The following is a 17,904-nucleotide window of genomic DNA, read 5'->3' as shown; positions in this document are numbered from 1 at the left end:
TGGTGTGGGCATCGAGGTTGTCCTATCTCAAGGACATAAACTAGTGGCCTTTTTCAGCGAAAAATTAAGTGAAGCTCGGCAAAAGTGGAGCACTTATGACCAAGAATTTTATGCAGTGGTTCGAGCTTTGAAGCATTGGGAACATTACCTGATACAGAGAGAGTTTGTGTTGTATACTGATCATCAAGCCTTAAAGTTTATCAACAGCCAGAAGCACCTGGATAACATGCATGTAAGATGGTCTATTTTCCTTCAGAAATTTCCTTTTACTATTCGCCACAAATCAGGGACTCTGAATCGAGTCGCGGATGCCTTGAGTCGATGGGCTAGTTTGTTAGTCACGTTGACACATGAGATTGTGGGGTTTGAGTTCCTGAAAGACCTTTATCCAGATGATGATGACTTCAAGGAGATATGGGCAAAGTGTATTCAAAGGCAACCAGTCATTAATTTCCACATCACTGATGCCTATCTATTTCGAGAAAATTGCTTGTGCATTCCCCGTACCACTTCGCGAGAGAAACTAATTCGGGATCTCCATGGTAGTGGCTTAAGTGGACATTTGGGCAGGGACAAGACTATTGCAAGTATGGAAGAACGATATTTCTGGCCTCAGTTGAAGTGAGATGTTGGCAATTTTGTGAGGAAGTGCTATATTTGTCAGGTATCCAAAGGGCAGTCTCAAAATACTGGCCTCTATATGCTTCTACCTGTTCCTAACAGCATTTGGGAAGACTTGTCAATGGACTTTGTATTGGGACTCCCTCGTACCTAACGTGGAGTTGATTCTGTGTTCGTAGTGGTTGATAGGTTTTCAAAAATGGCACATTTTATTCCTTGTCGAAAGACTTCAGATACCTCTCATGTGGCTTGATTATTCTTTCGAGAAGTAGTTCGTTTGCATGGAGTCCCTCAATCCATTACCTCAGATCGTGATGTCAAGTTCCTTAGCCACTTCTGGGTGACTTTGTAGAAGATATTTAACACAGCCTTGAATCATAGTTCAACCGCGCATCCTCAAACAGATGGTCAAACAGAGGTGACTAATAGGACTTTGGGCAATTTGGTTCACAGCATTTGTGGAGACAAACCAAAGCAATGGGATCTTGCTTTGCCTCAAGCAGAACTCGCATATAATAGCACAGTTCACAGTGCCACAAGAAAGTCACCATTCTCTCTAGTGTATGTCACACCTCCAAAACATACAGTTGATTTGCTCCGTTTGCCTCGGGGTCCAGGAGTGAGTATTGCCGCCAAAACCATGGCCAAACAAGCCCAATCAGTACAAGAAGAAGTACGACAGAAGCTAGAGGAAACAAATACCAAATATAAGGCAGCCGCAGACAACCATCGACACTCCAAACTGTTCAAGGAAAGAGATTCAGTAATGGTGTTTTTGCGCAAAGACAGATTTCCAGTTGGCACATACAATAAATTGAAGCCTCGCAAGTATGGTCCATATAGGGTGTTGAAGAAAATCAATGACAATGCTTATGTGATTGAGCTACCAGACGACATGAAGATTTCCAAGACTTTTAATGTAACTGATTTATATGAGTATCATGCTGAAGACCCCCTATCCAGAATCGAACTCGTGGTCGAGTTCTCTCCAAGAAGAAAAGACTGATGTAGAACAAGTAGCCGAAAACTTCTTGGAACAATTAGACCGGCAAAAAGCAAGAAAGATGTAGAACAAAATTCTATAATTTTTATATTTCTTAATTTTATTATTTTGGAATTAGATTTTGACTAGGATTTTATATAGTTTAGAATTTTAGTCTCTTAGGTTTCCTAATTTGTGTGGATTTAAGTTTCTTAATTTATTTTAGAATTACTTTTCCTACAAGTATTAGGTTTAGTCTATTATAAATAAGCCTACAAGCATATGTGTTCATTCAATCAATAATATTTTAAAGAGTTTTTCTTTTATCTTCCTTGTCGATTCAAGGGTGTTCTTGTGGATTCAAGAATTCTCGTCTATTAGAACGATATCTAGTCTCGTGTGATTTATTCCGCTGCGTCAATTATTATTATAGGAAAATGCCAACAGATAAACCATTTGCAGTTCATGATGACATTGCTACTATTGTCAGCCAATCAGTCCATCACAGTCTACCACCAATGAGATGAGTCCGGCCTCCATCTCTGTGATCACCATTGTCAGCCAACAATAACCAGATCCATCACTGTCTCTGACCAGTGTCTTCACAGGCGACCCAATTGTAGACCTTACAACATGAAATCAGACCCTTCTCCCAAATAAAAGAGATGATGGATTAGCAGTTATACAAAGCCATATTATCTTGGGAGTTCTTGGCCATTCATAGGGATTGTGATTGTTAGCTTAATTGGAGGCTAGATGATCGGTTGTTGAAATGGATATGGCAACAATATGGTTTTGATATCCCAAGGTGAGATCTATTTAATGCTTTTGGTGATTTTGATGTTTATGTATATTTGTAATATCATGGATAAACTGAAAATTGGCTATATGATGGGTTTTCTCTTCTTTTTCCAGCTACAAGGCAAGCTTGACTGAACAAAATTGGAGATTGTCAAAGCAAATAAAGGGTATTGTCCATAAACAGAACACAAACAACAGCAGTCGAAATCGTCGCTATATGTAAGCTGTAGCAGCGGTTTCTTACGTCGCTCTATAATCTTTTGGAACAAGCATCAAATTGGGTAATTGTTGTTTCATTGAGGTGCAAGTGGGCTTGCGTCTGGTGCAAGTAAAAGTTATGATATGAGACACATCTCTCACTTGTTCTAATGATAACTTTAAGTTGTTTCCACTTAAATGCAAATTTTTCATAATTTTACTAGTATTAGTGTTTGTTGCAAGTGTTGCTACAGGTCTATGTTGATGGATATAGTGCGGCAGTTTTAATGGCCTTTTTTACAGCCGTTGGTATAAATTTCTGAGTCTTTAGCTATAGTTTTTGGTATCTTTAGCTATCTTCTGACCACTATTGATAACCAAAATTTATGTAATGATATTTCTGTCATCGTTTAAATAAAGAAGTGTACCAAAGAGTCAGAGGCCAAGGGATTGCCCTCGTGGAGTTGTGGATAGATTTGAGATCCTCTAGAATGATCTCCAAGTAATTTTTTGTATTGTTGAAAAGAAAAATGTTTCAAAGTTCTAGAACTGCTCTAATGATGTGGCAGTTGCATGGGTCTCACCTGGATGTGATGTTTTGGCTTGGCTTTTTTTTTTTTTGAAAGTTGGCAGCTCAATAGAGCTCTACTTTTAGAGTTTTAGATCATCACTGAGTTCAAAAACAAAGGTTCATAGTACAAAAGTATTGATAGTCTTTTTTTTGTTTTTGTTTTTGTTTTTGTTTTTTTAAATCTCAGCTCTTTAAGAAAAATTACTCTAAAAGATTCATACTCATTGATAAGGTACCTTTTATTTGACATGATATATGAGTTCGAGCATAGTTGCTGTGCGATACAACTCTACTTTGCTTATTTCCTTCTAACCGATTGTACCCAAAAAAAATAATTAATTAATTGCACAAAACCATGATATTGGAGTTTGAAGCCTTCCTTGCTTGTGACACCTGAAAAGTTATCAGTAAAAAATAAACTTTCCTTATAGGTAGAGGGTAGGGGTGAGCAGCAGAGATATCGATCTGCTCAAATCGATTAAATCGAACCGATATGTTGTATTTTGGACGGATGTGTGATGACGAGTAGACGGCTATGGATTGATTTTTTTCAAGAAAAATGAATGGCAGCTCGAGAAATGTGGCTCGAATAGTGGCTCGAATAGACAAAACGACGTCGTTTTGTCTAATTTTTTTTCTTTTTCTTTTTCTTTTTCTTGCTTCAGTTTGTTGGGGTGGATAATTTTATTGTTTCAGTTGCTTTCACAGAGGAGAGAAGAGGCGAGAGAGCGAAGAGAAGAGAGAAGAGAGGAGGAAGAGAGGATGAAGAGAAGGTGGCGTCTCTCTCTCTCGCTACCGGTGGCGGCGATCGGTGGCGGCGCCGTTGGGTATCGCCTCTTTCAAACTCTACTTTTTTTTTTTTTTTTTTTTCTAGTTGATCTGGATCTGAAGATGAGGGGGGGGAAAAAATGTTGTTGATGATGATGATGTTGATGTTGATGTTGATGAAGAAGATTAGTTCATCAAAAAAAAAGTAAAATTTGTTGATGAAAATGATCTGGATCTGTTTTCTTTAGTATGAATTTTTTTTTGCTTAAAAAAAATAAAAATAATGATTTCATTATTTGGTGATGAAATTATGATGTTTTCTTTGTTGATGATCTGGATCAATGATCTAGTGATGAAATTCAATGATCTGGATCTGTTTTCTTTGGTGACGAAATTCACAAATCATGAAATTCAATGATCAATGATGAAATTTTTATTTGGTGATGAAATTCACAAATCATAGAGATCAATGATCTGTATCTGTTTTCTCGGCAAATTTTTTTTTCTTCTTCTTCTCCATCAGAAAAACGCAGAAAAAAAGAAGGAAAAAAAAAAAGACACCAAAATGACGTCGTTTTGGTGTCGAGCCACAGACTTTCGAGCTACGAATCGGAACTGTTTTTTCAATCCGCTTAATTTTGGACGAATGATGGATTTGAGATTCTTTTGGTCGCAACCGAATCGTCAAACCTAAGTATCTCTACTAATTTGTAAGATTTTGTATTTTCAATTTATTTAGATATTCAGTTTGTATTTTCAATTGAAAAATAGTTTAAATATTCTGTTGAATATATTCTGCTGAAAAAGAGTTTTCAACTTAAATATATTTTTTGAATTAAAAAAAATAAATGTTTTATTTATCTATATTTTTTGATTTTTTAATCTAATTCTAAAAATAATAAATAAAAAAGATGATATATGTTGGTTGGTTTTTGTTTTTAAAAACAGATATAGATATAACAGTACAGAGGTACACAATCTCTATTATTGCTCTGTTCATGATTTTGGTGGTTTGAATTATTTTTATATTTTAAGAATTACAGATTGTAATATTTTATGTGGATGAAGTATATTGTGATTGTAATACGTGGACGAGGCATGTAGTGATTATAATATTCTAAAGTTTTAACTTTTTTCTTTAGATGAGTCATGCAATGATTGTAATACTTTTTTAAATCATTGATTTTTTTTTTTTTGAGGAAGTGCACACGTTGAATTATGTTGACAATTAGTAAAATTTTAAATCGTCAAAATGATTCACATCCATTCGCTAATCCGCTCAATCTACATCCGCTAGATTGGTAGACGGATGTGAATTGATTTTCTCCAATTTATTAATTTGGCAGACGGATAGTGGATTGGAGGTTCCGTGGCCACGATCGACCTGTGCCTACCGCTAGTAGAGGAGTGTAAAAATGCTCCCCAGTCCGAAATCCACCTGAAGCTTGTCTGCAGTCCGACTAAGCTCAAGCAGGCAGGCAGGCCTGAGCCCCTAGCGAACCCTCAGGCTTGGGCTGTGTATTTTTTTGTTGGGCTTAGGCCGTTTGGCTTGGCTCGCTGACCCGCTCCAAGCCTATTCTGAAGCCCAACCAAAGCTCGGTCCTCTTAGCTGACCCGAGGCCCAACCTTATTTTTATTTTAAAGCTATTTTAGTTAAAAAAAATATTAAAAAAATAAGTAAAAAATTGTTTAGCCCAGTCTAGCCCACCCCAGACCCAAGGCTTGAATTTTCATAGGGCTTGGGCTTTGTGGCGGAGCCAGGAATTTAATATAGGGGGGCCCCTGGATCTGCAGGAAGGTCTGCTAAATTGATTTCTATGCGACTTTGTTTTGCGGAAAAATAATTATCATCTTTTTCTTGAGGAAGAGATGATTCCAACTTTGATTTTCTTTTGAAATATTTTTCCATGACTGTTTGAAAAAAATAAAAATAAAAATTCATAATCAAAATCACAAACCCCCACAAATCAAAATCTCCAATTTTAATACAAATCAAAAAATTAAATTAAATTTAGCACAAATCACAACAATTCAAAATTTCTAATTTTAGTACAAATATAACAAATTATAATCCCTAATTTAAATATTAATCACTGCAAATTAATATTTTTAATTTTAGCACAAATAACAACAAACCAAAATCCCTAATTCTAATATAAATCACCACCAATTAAGATTCATAATTTTAGCATATCAAAATCTCTTATTTTAACATAAATAATAACAAATAAAAAAAATTTACAAATTAAAACTTAACAAACAACTATAAATTAATACTCACAATTTTTATTTAAAAGTAAAAAAAAAAAAAAATAAAGTTACTTGTAAACAATGAAGAGAAGATACTAAGGTTGTAGTGTGGTTCCAAATCTGTGTTATGTGATCCTAATCTGGTGAATCGCGAGTCGATAAATTACAAAGCAACAAAGGGAGACAAAGCAAATACAAAAATACTTAACAAGTACTGTAAATAAATAAAAATAAATAAAGAATTTTATATACTTTTAAAGTTTTAGCCTTGCCGTAATTAGAGTTGTGTATACTCATCAAAAAATAATAATAATTGTGTGTCAGTGTTTGATTGGGATTGAGATTCAAAAAAAAAAAAAAAAAAAAACATGGGTCTGTTGTGTGGTGTCAGTGTGTATTGGGATGCATTTGGAGGGCTATGTAGCAGGGGCACTGTGTAAGCAAGACCAAATCAAAAAAAAAATTTTGAAAAGTCAAGGGGGTACGTGACCCGCTCGACCCAACATCCCTCCGCCACTTGGGCTGCGATTTCCCAAGAGTGGCTCAGCTCGGCTTGGCCCAATTTTTGGTGTGAGCTCGCAAGGCCCGAAGGCGGGGCAGCCAGGCTAGGATAGGGAAAATCCATAGTGGATAGTGTTCATAAAATCTTTGGGAGGACCTCCAAAAATGGGCCAAGTAAACCCATTCTCAAAGCAGTCTTGTAATAAGGCCTTTTGAGGCCCTCCAAGCATGAAATGGATATAACATGGGCTTAAAATGAAATCCATATAAAAGGGTGTTTCTGTTAATCTCATGCATTACAAATCTGTCAAGGCCCATGAAATTCCATTTACAAATTATTCATGATTTTTTTTTTCTTTTTTAAAAAAAATTTCAATCCATGTTTTAATCTTACATTTGCAAAGAGATTTTTTAAGGAAAATAGATAAGGAAAGCGTAAACAAATTCAAGATTCAAACATCGATTTCTTTTCTTTATTCCTTCATAAATTCAATTGTAAATCCAAAACGTTGTGTTTTGAGAAAAGATTTGGAAAGGGCCAAAAAAAAAAAAAGTGAAGAAAAACTTGAAAATATTGTATTTCATCATAATTTCCTTTCCTTTCTTTTTATTTTTAATACAAATTTCTATCTAAGTTTATGGTTTACACAACCAAAATGATTTTATAATAAGCTGAATCAGTTTTAAGGGGAATTCCATGTGTGAAGAAGTTTTAAAACTGGGCCAAAGGTTTGCATTTGTACAATCAATCAAGCCCACTAAAGAGAGGTGGATGGTTTGCATTTTTGGTGAAATAAATAGTCGAAAATGAATCAAGATTGTACGCAATAATTTCTCTGCAATGTTTTTGTTGTGATGTTCAATGATTTGCATTTACAATTAAAGCAAAATTATGTTGTATTTAAAGTGTGGTTTTTTAATGTTCATATAATTTCAACACAAATCATTGAATTATGTAGTTTATTAACATATCTTACTATTTGAGTTAAAAGTGAAATAAAATGACACTAAAATCACACCTCCTATAATAATAAAGTTTTGTTTTAACTTTAAACATCGACCATTGGATTACCACTAGATTATTGTAGAGATTCTGATCTTAAAAAAAAATGCTATGTAATTAGAAATTTGAGGTGTATTGTGTAGATTTAAAATTAGTGTGATGTGAGTCACTTTCAGAATCAATGTGGTCAATTGATGTAAGTTTCACTACATATAAGAAGTTTTAGGAATCAAACTTTTTTATTTCTAAAAATGATAATTTTGTTACAATAAATATTAGGAGATCAATTCATATCGTTGCGAAGGTCGTCGCTAAATGGTCATCTCAAAAAAAAAAAAAAAAAAAAAAACTTTTAGTAAAATTTCAAAAATAATCATAATAAATGTACTTTTAAGAACAAAACAATTTGGTGCAAAAAAAGTTTACTTTTTTAAACAAATTTTGATCTCAAAATCAAAAGAATAGTAATTCAACATTAAATATCCAATTCGTTTGCTAAAAATACGACACTGTTAAAAACTAAAATATTTCAATTTTAGAAAGTCATTTTATTCTTAAATTTTTTTTTTCTTTAAAACTTTAAATTATTGTAGTCCTTTTTAATAAATTTTTTGAAATGCAGAGCATGTTGAAATTTTTTTTCCCCCTGATTGAGAGCATTGTTGAAGCCTTAATCATGGGATACATGTGTACACACAACTTGCCTAGCATTTCACATGATTTTAGAGACAAAATCATATTGTTAGCTTCTAAACAATATTTATTATACTATGTTCTCATATAAAAATTATACCACCAAACTTTTAGTATTTCACATGGTTTCATTACTTTTGAAATTGTTTTTAATTCTCGGAAACATAAATAAATCAATAAATAAATTAACAGAATAGTTTATTACAAAATAGGATTAAATTATTTTTTTGAATTACTAAAAAGATCAAATTCAAACTTCTCATCATTTTTGTTTAAAAACATGAAACACGATTATCAAAAAAAAAAAAAAAAAGAAAAAACAACAAAAACAAAAACACCTCCATTCAACAATGTTGGCATTGACCACTACCTTAGTTTGTCATCGATCCAACACCCTTTTTTGAGTAGGGAAAAAGGAATATGGATGGTAAATCTTAATAAAAAGTACTATTTTCATCAATCCAACACCCCTTTACATGTGCTGTATGCTGTACTATTTTCTTTTAATAAAAAGTAATTACGCCTTGGGCCACAACGTTAATATTTTTGTTTTTAAATAAAAGCATTCTTGTATGTTAGACAACGAATGCATGTTATAGTGGTTAGTGCAGGTAAACCACAACACATCAATATGAATATATTATGAGTAATTCTAGAGTCTAAATATTTAATCAAATATTCTACTAAATGTCTCACATAGATATGGAGTTCACATGAAGCCCACACACTTATTTGAGATATTTGAAAAAACATTTGAAATTCCTAACATTTTTCATATATTATTATTAGTAGCCTATCAATATTGCCACCCGCCATGGTAGTTGAATCTCTCTCATTGTGCAGGTGTTGAGCTTCGCCTCACCTCTAGCCACAATTCTCGTTGCCGCCTGCTAGTCCCCCATTTCTAACCACCCTGCAACCATCGACAACCACTGACCACCAGCTTACACTCATAACTAATTCTTTATGCTTCCTCTCTTTTGTTTTCAAATTAGGTTTTTGAAACATGTGTTCTAAATATACCTTTTATTTTTGTTTTTACTATAATTAAATATAAACATGTTTAATGTTTGTTGTAAAAAATAAAAAAATAATAAAAATAAAAAAGCCTACAGAATCTGAGGAAACTTGATGAAAAATGTACGAGTAATGATACACGTTCTAAAGAATTTTACAAAATTTTCTTTAATTACTTGAGTCATTCATATCATATTATCCAATTGGATCCTATTTTAAATGTCAAACTCTGATCCTTGGGTGCCAAATTTGTTCCCAAAACACAATTCAAGTTTGTTAATTTATATAGCATTTTTTTCAAATTTATTTATGTTCCAGATAATAATTGCAGCAGTTTCTGAAAAAATTTAAACAAAGCTGGACGTCTTCAAAAAAAATCGAAATTTTTTGAAGATCAAAGCAGAAAACACACAAAAACTAATCAGATATATATACTGCTTAAAATTAATGTCAAAGACATAAAAATCCCTGTTCAAGTCTTGTACTCAGTTTGGAGTGAATTTATTGAGCCTAACATTCTAAACAATAGAAAAGCAGCAAAGACACTACCGGAAGGAAGAATGAGAGGAAAAGGAAGGGCAAAAAAACACGGTGGAAAGGAAAGGAATTACATCAACAAAGGAAATTGTGTGTGGCGAAAAATGAATTGACCTCTTTTATTTAATGGAGCACCGGGAATCAAGCCATGCGATAATATCATTAAGTACAGTAAATATTCTGTCATCGGGTTCCCCTTCAAGAATGCAGTGAAAACCTTGTTCATAGATCTTTAGGGTTTTGTCCTTGCTTGAAGCCTTCTCATAAAGAAACTGGCTCACTAACGGATCTGTTAGTTTATCAGAAGCCCCATGAAGAATCAGCAATGGAGATGAAACCTGCGTGTAAAAAGTGTTTTGGAAATAGGTGAAAAAGGTTAGAAGTGTAATGAAATTAGTGAAAAATGTTCTGAAAAAATTGAAAGTGTCTCGTGTTTTAAGCTCCAGTAGCATTTGTTAGCAAGACCAATTTCAGCGAATCCAGTGATAACAAAGGAATAATGCATTATTTTGAGAAGGATTGGACAAAAAAAGAAACTTAAATGTAATCTCACCTTCTCTACATGTGATTCAATATGCTTCGTAGTATTCAAAAGCTCCACAGCAGTCTTTAAGCGCATTGGATGATTGTAACAGATCACATTGTATGGAGCCTAAGAAACAAAGCAAGGAATACGTTTCACAAATCTTTGCTTAAAAATAAATTTATTCATAAGAACTTTGAGGTTATGGATTCAAGTCTAGGAAAAACCACTTCGTGTACTATGTCAAAAGTTATGTGTGTGTACCCAATCTTTCCCCTCTCAAACACACATTAACATGTACTAATTGGACATTGTCTTTTTTTTTTTTTTTTTTTAATAAGAAAGTGTGAAACCCAATTAGAGAACTAGTATCATTGGACATATTGTCATTTAGTTCCATGAAAACCATTCATTTTGAAGGAGGCTCCCTCATGTAAAAATTACATAGTGGTATTGCAAGCTTTTTCGATTACGAGTAAACTGTATCAGAATTAACAGGTGTCAGCTATTCAAGAAGAAAAAAAGGACTATAGAACAGAAGGAGAATGATTATTCATTGAAGGCTAGAAATACTGATTCTAAAGCAGGCTCAGATAGGTGTAAAGTTCAAATTTAAGCTTGTCTGAATGTATATTTGTCAAATAAAGATTTGAATCCATAATCAAAATCTCAATCCTATGAATCACAAATCAAATGAAATTGTGAATCAAGAGATTCAATTACAACATTAAAGGTATAAAGAAAATGCTAAATATATATATATATATACAAGAGAAGTGATATATATAACTTTTGCAGAGGCATGATTACCTCATCTAGTGGGTAAACAGTAAGACGACTGATATAGTCACCAATTATTCCCTTCACTTCTTTTTCTGTATCGTCTAAAGTTGCATCAAGGTTGTACTACTTTTGTCAAGAAGGTGACATTAATATAAGCCAAGTTCAAATTATTCCCTTCATATTCTAGATTAAGTTTCCACATAAGAACTTATATCATCAAGTCAATTGACTATCAGAATCTTCACAAAAATTTTCTGGATTTCTGTCAAAATGAGGGGAAAAGAAAAAGAATGGGCTTTTGGAATGCATTTCTTGTACTATTCCTTCTATTTGATTAATTAATGACTATTTTAAGATCCTGGAATTCCAGGGTGTGACCATTCAAATAGAAGAAAGCAATATTTTCCACTCATAGACTTGAAGAAGGAAAAATCAAGTAAAAGCAATGACACCAATTTAAAAGGAACTTGTTTCTGTTCAGGACCACTCCACTGTGGACATGTGACATGCTTGTGGTGGGTTTCAAACCATATAACCAGGCTCCAGTGCCAGTCTTTAAGATGTTCACAATTGGTTTTAAAGATCAAGGAGAATATATACTAATCATTTCAGAAAATGTTAAAAGTGTCTTCTCAAACTTTAAGCGAAAAACAGGTTTCCTTTGGCAATTATAATCACATATATATATATATATATATATATATATCCACATGAAGAGAGTAAATGAAGAACAAACCATTTTCCTTTTATTCAACTCTCTGAATGCCAGCTCAGCTAGATCTTTCTGGGGTACAAGCTTGGCTTTCGGCATAACTTTAGAGAAAAGTCTGATGATCTTTACAACAGCTTCTGGCGGTGTCACATCCTCTGAAATCTTAGCAGCAAATCAAGGTCAGCAATTTTATTTTTTGGTTAAATGAAAATTGTTGCAAATACAAACTTTGATTGCTCAGGTTCTGTATAGAATACTTGAATAAATCGTTAATGATGATATGAAAAGCAAAGTTCATTTGAAGTCAGTTGATGCAGAGGGCCCACTGTCTAACCATCATTGAATGATCCGATATATGGCGATTGTTGAAGATATAAAATACACTTGATTAATGCAAATGGAGCATAGGAAACCAAATTTCATCTTATAGTCGGACTCCAAATTTAATTGACCGTACTCTAAATTTAAATGTTTATACCCGCAAGGAGTTTCAGTTAAGGTTCTAGATCCATCAATGTTAGAACTTCGGAGATATAAAAAGTATATTACGATATCAAGCTCATTCATTAAAAAACCGGGAAATCTGAATAGAAGAACGGCTGGAACTTCAAATTTCAAGAAATTTGAATGTCTATGAAAGTCAAAGAGATTGGCAACATGATCTCGTATATAAATAGAACCTCTGAAAGGAAGGATGCACATGTTGGAATTGTTGAACTATAAATCTATGTATTGATAATTCTCATAAAAATTCACAAAGTTCAATACATTAATTATGGTTTATCTGATAACTACTAGATTGGCTTACCTTACACATTGGGGCTACAAGGACAACTCCATCCCATTCCCGTGGTTCCTTCAGATGAACTTTGAGAGCCACAGCTCCTCCCATGGATTGGCCCAATATAAAGCGGGGTAACCCTCTCACTTCTGGTCTTCCTGCAATCAGCAATAGAATTACATAAGCAAAACTAACCAAAATAACTCAATATTGGATGGGAAATGAAATTCCTCGGAAGGCCTGATCTCAAATGCTCATTTTGAATGATTTAACAAGAGTTGCTTCAAATTTATAAGAATCATGATCATTTTGTTTGAGATAAAAATTGATTAAAATAAAAAATAAAAAATAAAACATAAGGTAGTGAGCTACACAAATGAAGATGAGGTTTGTGATATGTAGTGTGGCTCATTAGAAATGGAGGTTATGGCCGTGATCTTATTAAGAGGCACTACTTTACAAGATGCACCTTTGATTAGTGTATACTGTTCAATAACATTGTCAACTATATCATCAAAGCTTGGGATGTAACCATGCAACCCTTCAGATAAGCCGAAACCCGGATGATCAATAGCATAAACACCATAACCAGAAGCAGCAATATGCTTAGCAATACCTGAAATTGAAAATACTTTGTATGTCAGATAGAGTTTCCTCACGGTAAGTGTTATATTCAAATAAAACTTTTATTGAAAAATCTTATCACAAACCTTCAAAGAAGAAGGTGCATGTATCACCATATCCATGACAAAAACACAAAGCCCCTTTAATTCGAACACCTGGTTTTGGCAACCAGCTTTTGCAGAAAATTTCCAAACCTTTTGAATTCCTCTCATACCACTACAAAACCCATGAACAAAATCATCATCTATTAAAACAAGTGAAAAACAACTTCATTACTTTCTCAAACTTAGCTTCTATTTGGTTGCTAAGAAACTAGGGGAGGGAGAATAAAATATAACTTCAAATTATGCTTTATGTAACTATACCTTTCACCAAATAAAAAGTAAATTCAACTTAGCTTAGCATCATCTCAAATGACCGGCCAAGCAGTTGTATTTTCTTGGGACCCAAAAGAGAGTTACAGTCTGTTTGCTTGAGTTTTCAGAACTCGAATTTTTTTTTTTTTTGGGAAATCTTAAAAACTAGTTTGACAAACAAAAAAATTAAGAAAATATATTTTTAAATTTTCAAAAATTATTTCAGCCCCCCAAAAGAGAAAAACATATGCAATTTGTTAAAAACAAATTATATAAACTCAACGCGAGCAAATATAATTTTTTTTTTCTTGGGACTTCGAGAGAGAAATTTGAAAACATTTCACCTCACGTAGTTTCTGATAAGCTGAAAGCTTATAATCAAAGAAAGTCCTCAACTTCTATAATTAATTTTTTCAACTTATTTAAGTTATTTATGCCACCTAATAAGCAGCTCATATAATAAGTTACACAAATCAGTCCTTTTTGTTTGATCTTTTTGGAAATTTCTCAGCAACCAAACAGGTATGTATATACACATTTGTAACCAAATTCACAGATAGCATATGCATAAATAAGACCTCAGAAGTAAGTAGAGCATTGCATACCTCATCTTCTCTGATCCCAGAAGGAGCCATCTACACACAGATCCACAAAACAACAAACAAAAACAATAAAAATCCAAAAATTAGACAAGAAAACACTGTGTCAAGTGAACACATCAAATCAAATAAACTCATCAGAGAGTGTCTCAATAATGGAATCAAATGAGAAAAACCTTAAACAAGCAATGATCGAGCTGTTGTTGAGCATCCTTGAAGGCCGATCGAACGCGCCTTCGAGCGGGAGCGAAGTCCAAGTTCTGAGACGCGATCGCATTCATCTCGTCGCTCACTCCTTCGATCACTGTCCTTTTCTTCGCCGAGATCGTCAGCCGAGTTGGCCGGAGAACAATGGTCGGTGTCTCAGATTTCCGGCGTAGAAGAGGGAGTTCCGGTGATCGGAATAATGTGGAGGAGGTCAGACAAAGTTCCATGGCTTTTCAGCCTCAGTGGCCAAAAAAAGGATGTAGTCGCCAACTATGCTTTAAAAAAGGGACAGAAAGTAATGTTGGGGTATTCGGTTTGGTATACTCTTTATCTTCCTAACTTTTTATATTTTATTTTTTAGGCATTAGTCTACATTTATATTTATAATTTAAATTATTTATTTCATAATCTTGCTAATTTAGATGAATTATGTAAAAAAAATTAATACTATTAGATATTATTAAATATATGTATAAATTATATTTTATTTGTTTAAATGTTTAGTAATTATTAGTTTAAACTTAAATTTGATTTATTTATGTATTTATATGAAATTTGAAATTGATTTTTTATATAAATAATTTTTATTATGAGATTTATAAAATAAATAATTTAAATTATCTTTTTAAATCTAAAATAAAACCTAAAAATTAATAAAATATATTAAAGAATATGAAAATGCTCATTTGATTTGGACACGTCAAATAGATTTATGTGGGCACTTAAAAAACGTGACACTTTATTATATGCTTGTGGTCAAAAGTATGCATATACATGGGACATTCCAAAAAGGCGCAGGCTTCTTTCAAACCGGCGCTCTTAAAGATGGTCGGAGAGAAAAGTTTGGTATTATCCGAATTCATAAACTCTGTTTTGTTTCGTTATTTTAAGGATAATGTTTGAGATCTTTTTAGGCGATTTCTATCATTTTTACAGTGATATGGATTAATGATATAGTTATATATATAATGATACAGTTATGATGCGATAGATTTTTAATAGAATGGGTCGAACTGATTCACGTTTCTCGAACCAATATTCGAGTGGTCAAGCCCACATGAGAACCTGCACAAGAGTTCAACGGGGAACGGGGTGTTCCCCAGCGAACCCTCCGACGAGCAAGTTAGAGAGAGAGAAGTGGAATGTAGAGATATTAAATAGAAATAGAGAACTTAACCTTCTTCTTGTCTTCAACGTCTGCTTATATCCTTTGGTAATCATTTCATTGTCCCGTCCGACCTGTCACCTTGGCCAAAAGTCTATGCTGTAGCTTACCTTGTTCAAGGTGAAGGCGTATTGTCCCGACAGAAGGGTGTTGTCGTAATAAATGCTGTGAGGGGCTGCATTAATGGTGATGTGCAGTGGCAATAACTTTGTAGATCTTTGTCTGCTGAGGTGGCTTGTCCTTTACCTGCCACGTATCTAAATATCATTGGTCTTTCATGTCATATTGACTTCCAGCTGTGCTGGGCCTTATCAATTGGGTTATGTATTGGGCCCTAAGTGGTAGGCTTGGGTTGTTCATAGTGGGTTATGGCCTTTATGGGCCTACCCACGTCCGTAGTCCCCCATTCTCAAGTGCAACTTTAGCCCAACGAAGGGAATAATGAGGAAGATGGGAGTTGAAGGTCGAGTGGAAGGAACGACCGATCAGAAGTGGCCGAGTGGAGGGACCCGCCGCGAGGAGGGCCGACTGCGAAGGGTAACCGAGTGGGGGGACCGACCATGAGGAGGGTCGACCGCGAAGGGTAGTCGAGTGGAGGGACCGATCATGAGGAGGGCCGACCGTGAAGGGAAACTGAGTAGGGGGACCGACCATGAGGAGGGCCGACCGCGAAGGGTAGTCGAGTGGAGGGACCGACCATGAGGAGGGCCGACCGCGAAGGGTGAGGTGGCGGGGTACGGGGCTCGAGAGGAGGCGGGTCACATGATGACTTGAAGTGGAAAAGAAAAGGTAGGGAACGGGGGCAGTGAATCGTGGTCGTACACGTGGCAGCATCTTGTGGTGAGGGGAGGTTAGGCGTTGGTCTAGAAGTGAAACGATGGGTCATAATGGGTGTTGAAAAGACAGTTTTGGCAGAATGTTGAAAATTTTTCAAACTGGCGAAAATTAATTGCGACCCTTGGAATATAGGGAAATTTTGGGCTTTTGGGATTATACGTTTTACCTACCTTTTTTCGAAAAATCAAAACATTCCAAGTGTAGACTCCTTTGTTGCAAGTGATACACCCTTGCGACATTTTTTGAATTTCCTTGCACCTGTGTCCGAAGCGATTCATAGACACACCACAGAAATGGCCTAACAAGAAGCTAGAACCACCAGGGTTGATCCACTTGGGGATGACAACGCGGTGGAGTTGGCGGAGCAGTACAGGACGGAGAGGCAAGTGGAGAGGGTGGGGGAGCCGGCGGTACGATCTCATTCTTCTACCATGATGGCGGCTCCGAAGCCAATCAGTCAGGCGGAACCAGATCACTGGCACACGAAGGCTGACAAATCGAAGGTGACTGCGGTGGAATTGGAGGGTATGCATGAAAAATACCAGGTTCTCGCCGAAATAGAGCTACTATTGCCGACGTCAACAAAGAGGCCATCCGACGCCCGGCCGGGGTAGTTTGCCCTTTACGAGAAAGCATTGAAGGGGGGACTGAGGCTGCCACTTCCGCAAGTGGTGGTAGATGTCCTAAACCTATTGGAGGTGGCGCTGGGCCAACTAATGCCCAACGTGTGGAAGATTATACTGGCCTGTGCAAGCGCGTGGTAGAAGGCGAACGAAGGGGCGGCTATGACGGTGGATGAGTTTTTCACGTGTTATAAGGCCTCAGGACAGCAAGAGACATGGGTGACGTTGTAGGCGGCGGCAGGGAGGGGCCTGGTGACTGGTTTGCCGTCATCAATTAAGGGGTGGAGGCCACGGTGGTTCTACGTTTTCGCGAATGGAGAGGTTGGGGTGCGCACGATGTGGAGAGTGCCCACTAAATCTGTGGAGCCAAAATTTGGGGCAGCAGCAAAGGAGAGAGTAAAGAATGTGAAGGTATGGAGGGAGAAGGAGGGAGTCAGGTGGACGAACTCGTTCAACCTTCGGCCTTGTTTACTACGGGGTTGGACCCTCAGCCGAGCGGTGGGGACTTGGAACCGGCGGAATTAGATGCGAGAAGGAAGGTGTAAGAGGTGGAGGATAGGTCCATTCTCGCCAAGGCCAGCAAATTCAAGGAGTCGCAGGCAGACCAGCCGCCGAAGCCGATCGCGCGGGAGAGGATCCGACGGCGCCCCAAATCGCTGGGGAAAAAAGACTTAGGTGAATCTGAGCCACGACCGCCCCCAATTAATCCTTTGAAGCAGAGGGCCAACAAGGAGATGGAGATGGAGGATGTG

General features: G+C 35.8%; 1 protein-coding gene and 1 long non-coding RNA gene across 3 annotated transcripts; one reads left to right on the top strand and one right to left on the bottom strand.

Moving 5' to 3' along the window:
* The first annotated feature begins 2,036 nt into the window (after nucleotides 1-2,036).
* Nucleotides 2,037-2,817, top strand: LOC145801371 (uncharacterized). Its single transcript, XR_014342746.1, has 2 exons — nucleotides 2,037-2,411; nucleotides 2,519-2,817. It is a non-coding gene; the product is annotated as an uncharacterized LOC145801371 (long non-coding RNA).
* Nucleotides 2,818-9,818: 7,001 nt separating this feature from the next.
* On the bottom strand, nucleotides 9,819-14,869 carry LOC114302378 (alpha/beta-Hydrolases superfamily protein). 2 transcript variants are annotated; one of them, XM_028247394.2, is made up of 8 exons: nucleotides 14,497-14,869; nucleotides 14,327-14,356; nucleotides 13,452-13,581; nucleotides 13,211-13,357; nucleotides 12,769-12,899; nucleotides 11,985-12,122; nucleotides 10,496-10,594; nucleotides 9,819-10,280 (listed from the first exon to the last, which is right to left on the bottom strand). In XM_028247394.2, the coding sequence occupies exons 1-8, from the start codon at nucleotides 14,752-14,754 to the stop codon at nucleotides 10,062-10,064; spliced, it is 1,152 nt and encodes a 383-aa protein (XP_028103195.1). In that variant the 5' UTR covers nucleotides 14,755-14,869; the 3' UTR covers nucleotides 9,819-10,061. The 2 variants fall into 2 exon arrangements, with proteins under 2 accessions (XP_028103195.1, XP_082748735.1); XM_082892609.1 differs by having other exon boundaries at nucleotides 14,300-14,356; nucleotides 14,497-14,839.
* Nucleotides 14,870-17,904: the final 3,035 nt, after the last annotated feature.

This window comes from Camellia sinensis, chromosome 10, assembly GCF_055761805.1.
Source record: "Camellia sinensis isolate YWXY chromosome 10, ASM5576180v1, whole genome shotgun sequence".
In the NCBI taxonomy this organism is placed as follows: domain Eukaryota; kingdom Viridiplantae; phylum Streptophyta; class Magnoliopsida; order Ericales; family Theaceae; genus Camellia; species Camellia sinensis.
Note: the sequence above shows the minus strand (reverse complement) of the source record. Positions and strands in the feature narration are given on the sequence as shown.

Coding starts and splice junctions, on each gene's coding strand:
- LOC114302378 (XM_082892609.1), bottom strand. CDS start 14,754: ATGGAACTTTGTCTGACCTCCTCCACATTATTCCGATCACCGGAACTC. Junction 14,357..14,496: donor TCGATCATTGCTTGTTTAAG/GTTTTTCTCATT, acceptor ATCTGTGTGTAG/ATGGCTCCTTCTGGGATCAG. Junction 13,582..14,299: donor ATGCTCTACTTACTTCTGAG/GTCTTATTTATG, acceptor TGGGTTTTGTAG/TGGTATGAGAGGAATTCAAA.